This window comes from Mytilus trossulus, unplaced genomic scaffold (assembly GCF_036588685.1).
Source record: "Mytilus trossulus isolate FHL-02 unplaced genomic scaffold, PNRI_Mtr1.1.1.hap1 h1tg001023l__unscaffolded, whole genome shotgun sequence".
NCBI lineage: Eukaryota > Metazoa > Mollusca > Bivalvia > Mytilida > Mytilidae > Mytilus > Mytilus trossulus.
In genome coordinates this window covers 1-7,087 of record NW_026963604.1, presented here as the reverse complement: position 1 = coordinate 7,087, position 7,087 = coordinate 1, and the positions used below count along the sequence as shown (strand labels likewise).

Genomic DNA, 7,087 nt, shown 5'->3' with positions numbered 1-7,087 from the left:
AGTCTATTAATGCAGCCAAAAAGCAGCAATCACCCACCTAAAGAATAAAACAAGGGTTCTAAAAAGGCGGTGTGTAATGGATTTGTGCTAGTAACAGACAAAAAAAAACCAAACACTGTGGAAACCCTTAAGAATGAGGTTTTATAGTGTACCGCATTTCCTGTTACCGGCCGGTACAGTGACCGCAAGGCCTGTTCTCCTGTCCTTTTACACGGAAACCCTGTTGCTGATGCATGTAAAAAGCCCTTAGTTAAGATAACTTATAAGTCAAAGTAAAACTTAATTTTACTTGACATTGTGTATTTTATTGAAAATCTAGTTGCGAATGCCCATACCTGTCCAAACTTGTTTTAGATTATGCTTTACAACCTGTTGTAGATAAGGTTTTGAACCCTTTACAGTGAGTAAGCATTTTTCAGAGTCATGTGAGACTTAACCTAATTAGTGGTAGAAAAAAACAAACTTAAACCTAAATTCTAAAGCTATTTGCTTCCTGTGGTTAATTGTAAACTGCAGGAGAAATGGATCTAAGGTGTTAATTTTTTCGTTTGCCCTAATTTTGGTTGCTCATGTGATTTTTTGGGGTTTGAAAACTAGACTATCTGTATCTTAAAATCAAAAAATAAATAGAAATCAAGTCATATGAAAGTTCCCAAAGCGTAATTCATGGGTCACTTAAAGTCTAAGCAAAAAGTAAATCAAAAATAAAATAAAATCAAAATGACACACTAATGCCTGGGGGGGCTGATCTGGAGGGGAGGAAATAGGAAAGCAGGTTAAATAGAGGTGACAAAAATGTGGTGTGCAGCAACAAAATGAAGCTAAATAAAATTGTGAAACGTAGAAGCGTGAGCTTGTAAACAAGGTTGTGAGCGTCTTAAAAAGTAAGTGTTAACAATAGTATGTAATATTAACACGCCTAAAAGGGGGTTAGGTGGGTTATAAACTTACAAAGACTACAAGTGATGAAGTTTATGTCTGGTCCTGAGGTCCCTTTTAAGTGAGTTAGTTTCGTATAAAAGGTTTTTAAGCAAAGCAATGTTCTGTCACAGATCTGAGTGCTATAGACAATATTGTATAGGGCCTTTTTATGTAAATAAACGTGGCGTTAGGCTGTTAAATGTGCTGGTTATAGGATGGTTACATAGCAATAATTACTATATTTGCCTTCTGGGCAAAAATTTTAATGAAATTAGTGTACGCTGGGTGAATAAATTAAGCTAGAATGTTGAGCTGTTAATTGAAAATCCCAGTAATTTGCTTAGGGTATAAGATTCTTATTCTCAAGCCAGATAGCCTGTCTCTTAAGTTGTGTTTAGTTGCTAATGTTAATATAACTGAGAGCTACAAATTCTTCCTAGCTTAGTTGTACGTGGGGGGATGGCCCAGTTGCTTTGATGAAGCTAAGCTCAAAAGTAGTTTATTGCTCTGAGGTGTTATAAAGAAGTATTATAGTACGTAGGACTTTGATTCCTAAAGAAAAAGTTAAAGCTTTTCTTTATAAACAATTTAAGAGGAGTTAATTAGTTTTAGGCTCATCTCACTGAGGTTTTTTAGAATTTATCTTTCTAAAGAAATGCACACGATTGCGCCTCATAAAAAGCTTACTTGAAGTAAAGTGGGGCAAATAAATTTTAGTACTTCTTGCATAAGGGTAAAGCGAAGAGGCCTGTGTGTAAAAGAAGAGCAACAAGACCCTGCGAAGCTTTATTTTAATTGAAGTTTTTGGGGTTTGTTAACCCAAAAGCTTATGCATAGCTTTAAGGTCTCTTTTAAGCGAGCGAGTTTTTAGCTAAAGCAATACTTTGTGACGGATCTGTAATGACATAAATAATATTGTATAATAGGCTGATTAACTTATAAAAAGGGTTCTTTTTATGTAAATGAGTGTGTTGCTTAGTGATAGATTGTTGAATGTGTTGGGCACTAGAGAGGCTGTATGAGAGTGGCTTAGGCAGGGGTTTGCTGCAAAAAAAGGCTTACTGTTAAGGGGTGTGTGAGATGGTTTTTTTTCATATAAAAACTGAGTGTTTAGAATAGACGTTGGAGGAGGGGACTTATGTCAGGGCGGAGGGGGTGACACTGTTAGGGTGCTCCCATTACCTGAAACTATTTCAGCTGTTGGAGATGCTGTTGTGAATGGTGTCGCTGAAGTTGTTCCTGATAATCAGGAGGAAGGGGGCCCCCATGCTGAGGGTGGCTATGTTCCTTTAGAAGAACAAATAGCTGTTGTGGAGCCTGAAGTCCCAGCTAATGTCTGTCAGCCAGTCGAGCAGAGAAATGTGGTTGTAAGTGAAGAAGACAGTGTTCCTGATGTTAGTAAAGACGGGGTCAGTAGTTATTAATGCTCATAGTTAAAGTTTATTGGTGTATTAATAGTTATAATTTATTAAAATAATCCATAAGATAAGCAAAATTACAGTTAATTCGTTTATTGTTAGGCTGTTATGGTCTATTTAAAAACTGGTCAATACGGGTCTCCTTACACCTAATTAACTTGGTTTTAGTGTATGCTTGAAAGGCTACAAAGCCTTTGCGGGGAGTAAGCATTCTTCAGGACCACATGAGATTCAACCTAATTATTGGCAGAGAAAGTGGTGAATTTGACCCTTAAATTCTAAGTTACTTGGGCTCTATAGCTAATTGTAAGCTGTAGGATAATGGGGATTTGAGACGTTTATTTCCTCATTTACCCCAGCTCTGGTTGCTCATGTGGTTTTCGGTTCGAAAACGAGGCGTGTATCTTAAAAATAAAAAAATTTTTGAAGCGTAAGTTGTTGGTCGCTTTAAGTCTAATTAAAAATAAAGTAAAAATGGAGCAAAAACAAAGTTGGACACTTAACACTTTGGGTGTCTTCAGAGGTGTAAAAAGGGGGGTCCAAGCTTATGTGTACTCATAAAAAAATGCGGTGTGCGGGGGGTTTGTGCCTGTATATATAACAAAAATTCATGAGGTGGCCGAGGAAGAGGTGGTGAGCTGTAAACTCATAAACAAGGTGTAGGCCTTTCTTATGAGATGGTTGGTAACAATACTGTGAATAATATTAACACGCCTAAGAGGGTTGGTCCGTGACGAAGTACTAATAAGTTGGTGAAGATTATGAATGACAGGTTCTATGATTTGCCTTGTCCTGTAAACTTAAACGCTTGGTGAAGGTTTGGCTCTATACTAGGCTTGTGCCTAATTATCCAACTTCTAAGGGGTCTTTTATTGTCAACTCATTATACTGCTCATGAAGACATGGCATTCGATTCTGTAGTACATATTATGCGTAATGTGGAAAAAGGATGAATGTTGCGTAATATTCATGCAAATGGGTCCTCTATGTTTTTTATCTGTATTTATGCGCACATTGCTCGTGGGCTGTATTATGGGTCTTATTTAGATAAGACAGTGTGGTATTTTGGGGTGCATTTGTTTTTGTTAACTATGGCGGAGGCTTTCCTCGGTTACACTTTGCCTTGGGGGCAAATGTCATATTGGGGGGCTACTGTTATTACTAATATACTTAGAGTGATCCCCGTAGTAGGAGAGAGTATGCTCCGCTATGTATGAGGGGGTTGGACCGTGTGTAATGCAACTCTAAAGCGGTTTTATACTTTACACTTTCTCTTACCGTTTGTGATAGTGGCGGTTGTTTTTTTACACCTGTTTTTTTTACATGAGAAAGGGAGTAATAACCCTTTGGGTATTGAAAGAGGTACTATGTGTGTGCCCTTCCACCCCTTCTATACTATTAAAGATCTTTTTGGTTATGTTTGCTTTAGGTTCTTTTTTATATATTTAGTGTGTGTGGATCCTGAGCTGTTAGGGAATCATTTAAACTATTGGCCTGCTAATCCTATAAAAACGCCAATCCATGTTCAGCCTGAGTGGTATTTTATGTTTGCTTATGCAATCCTTCGTTCAATTCCTCATAAAGCGGGGGGGGTATATGTTATGTTTTTGTCGATTGTAGTATTATACCTAATTCCTAGTCTTCACAGAGGTAAGTATCGAAGTTTATGTTTTTACCCGTTTAATCAAGTAGTGTTTTGAGTGTTGGTTGGTAGGTTTATTAGGTTAACATGGATTGGTGCTCGCCCAGTGCGGGAGCCTTATATCATTTTGGGGCAGTGTCTTTCAGTCATTTATTTCTCTAGGTTGTTATTAAACCCTCTTTCTTTGTGGGTGTGGGACAAGCTGCTTGAATACCCTAAATTCTGTAGGAGTCGTCCTGTAGACCTGAAATGGTTTAAGTTTTTAGCTTATTTCAAGTTATTAAAATTAGTAAATCGCGAAAGTAGCGCACGTGAGTGGGCTAATAAGTGTAGAAAAATATAAATATGTCTTTTTACGGGAGTCGATATTTTGGTGATATTGTCCATGGGGAACTAGGGAAAGACCTGTTCCGGTACCATGGTTTTGTGATGATAGTAGCAGTGGCTGTGTTGGTCTTTGTTATATATATAGGATGCGTAATCCTTCTTACTAAATTTTCTTATCGCCATTTCTTGAACCGTCAACGATTAGAATTTTGATGGACTATTGTGCCAATGTTGATGTTAGTAGGGTTGTGGTTTCCTTCTATAATTAACCTATATTATATAGAAGAAGTAAAACGGCCCCGGTGAAATTTTAAGGCGATTGGGAAACAATGGTACTGATCTTACGAATTTTGTCGCAATTTAGACACTCCAAGCTCTAGAGAAAGCGCTGAAAGAATTTCGTGTTATACAATTGATTCTTACATAGAAGACCAGCAGGAGACATTTAGAAAAGGAGGGTATCGTTTGTTGGATGTTGATAACCGGATGGTGGCTCCAGCAGATGTGCAAATAACTGCTTTTGTAAGAAGGTCTGATGTGCTCCATTCGTTTGCACTCCCTAAGTTACTAATTAAAGTAGATGCCATCCCAGGTCGAATTAATCGGCTTCCTATAAAAGCTTCCCAGTGTAGAATTATTTACGGGCAGTGTTCTGAAATTTGCGGGGTTAACCATAGATTTATACCGATTGTGATTGAGTTTATTCCTGAGAAATATTTTGTCATATGGTTGGAAGCTCTTAACTAAAATAAAAAATAAGCTAAAGCTTTTAAGAAGCGTTAAACTTTTAATTTAATGAACTTGTACAATGGGCAAGTAGCTTTTAGTGATAAGGTGGTCTAATATTAGGATATAGGGCTCATGCCCCTAAGGCGCCGTGAGTAGTGGCTCTTATCTTTGTGAGAGCTGGCAGAGCTAATGCGTTTGATTTAGGATCAATTCATAAGTATATATACTTGCTTTCATGGCACAAGCTGGCAGACCTAATGCATACGATTTAAGCTCGTCTTATAAGATATACTCTTGTTTGTGTGTGAATTACAAAGCTAAGCCCAGTCTCATTATGGTTAGTGTCGAGTGTCTATTTAAGACTCTAAGGAGAGTAGCTGTTTTCTTTGGAGCCTCTATCCTATTAAGCCTTTGTCAAGTGTCAGCGGACTCTTTTACTCCCTTGGGGTCGACTAAGGCTGCACTGGTGGACTGAGTAGGCGTGGTTGTTGGTGTTATCCCTTTTGTAGGGGTGCTTCTCGCTGTGGGCTTCTATACTTTGTTGGAACGTAAAATTTTGGCTATCATTATAATCCGAAAGGGTCCATCCAAGGTGAGTTATATAGGGATCTTGCAGCCTTTTAGTGACGCAGGTAAGTTGTTATGTAAAGAGTTTATTGTGCCTACACGTGCTAACGTAGGGCCCTTCATTTTGGCTCCTGCACTAATATTAACTATCAGTTTACTTGGATGGCTTTTATACCCGTATAAGTCGGCTGAAGTGTTTTATGTTTTCGGGGTGATTCTGTTTATAGTTATTACTAGAGTCAGGGTTTACGGGGTAATAATATCCGGATGGGCTTCTAACTCTAAATACTCTTTGCTAGGTGCAGTTCGTGCGATGGCGCAAAGAATTTCTTATGAGATCCCTATAGGATTTATCTTCTTTTGTGTGGTGCTGTGCTCGGGTGTGTTTATGTTTCAAGAAATTAGGGTGTTCCAACAAAGGTCCTTTTTTTTCTTTTTTCCTTTGTGCGTAGTTATAGTTGTCTGAATGCTGTGTATGCTAGCTGAAACTAATCGGGCGCCATTTGATTTTGTGGAAGGAGAGTCGGAATTAGTGTCAGGATACAACGTGGAGTACAGCGGAGGGGGGTTTGCAGTTATATTTATTGCGGAGTACTCTAGTATTCTTCTCAGAAGGGTTATAAGGGCGGCGATATTTTTCGGGGGAAATGAAGCGTTGATCGGGGTCTTTATGATGGCTTTTGCGGTCTTCTTTGTGGTTATTCGTGCTTCTTTACCTCGTTTACGTTATGATAAGTTAATGAGTTTGTGTTGGACTGTTCTTCTATGTGTCATACTTATGGCTAGTGTGTGTGTAGTAGTTCTAGTTAGGGTGTATGTAAGATAATATAAACTAGTATAATTCATTTACACTGAATGTGTCAGATAAAGTCTGTCTTACTTATGGTTAAAAGGTTGGCAATTAGACTTATTGCATTGATTATTATAAAAAACCTAAATATGAGTGTCATTGGGTTAAGCGTTCTAACTATTCTAAGTATGGGCGCCACAAGAGTCGCGATAGGGGGGGTAGAGTTGAACGGGTTGTACACCACAGACTTTGTAATAGGGTTAATGGTTACACTAACTCTATTTGTAGCAATTCTTTCCTACCTAAGGAGGGTTAAGATCCACCGGAAAGCAAGATTTAATTTAATAATTATCAGAATCAGCCTAATTTTAGTGATAAGATTCAGGGTGAGGAGGTTCTTTCTTTTTTTTTTTTTTTTGAAAGTGTGCTAGCCCCTCTGTTGTTATTAATTGTAGGCTGAGGCTATCAGCCAGAGCGTTTACAGGCAGGGGGGTATATAGTAATCTATACGGTGTTCGGATCTCTTTTTTTCTTATGGGGGGTAAGAGAACTCTATATTAGAGGGTTGAGGAGGAGGATAAGTTCTGTGGTAAGGCTAGTAAAAAAAAGGGGAATGAGATTGTGATGGCTATACATTCTAGGGTTTCTTATCAAGCTACCAATATATCCATTTCACCTGTGACTACCTAAGGC

At 38.2% G+C, this 7,087-nt stretch overlaps 2 protein-coding genes and 1 pseudogene across 2 annotated transcripts; all 3 read left to right on the top strand.

The window, feature by feature from the left end:
- The first annotated feature begins 3,016 nt into the window (after positions 1–3,016).
- LOC134703422 (cytochrome b-like) lies at positions 3,017–4,324 on the top strand. Its single transcript, XM_063563483.1, is given in 1 exon segment — positions 3,017–4,324. A coding segment is annotated over 1 exon segment (1,308 nt).
- Positions 4,325–4,326: 2 nt separating this feature from the next.
- LOC134703421 (cytochrome c oxidase subunit 2-like) lies at positions 4,327–5,055 on the top strand. The gene is given in 1 exon segment (XM_063563482.1): positions 4,327–5,055. A coding segment is annotated over 1 exon segment (729 nt).
- Positions 5,056–5,272: 217 nt separating this feature from the next.
- Positions 5,273–6,430, top strand: LOC134703424 (NADH-ubiquinone oxidoreductase chain 1-like; annotated as a pseudogene).
- The last annotated feature ends 657 nt before the right edge of the window (positions 6,431–7,087 follow it).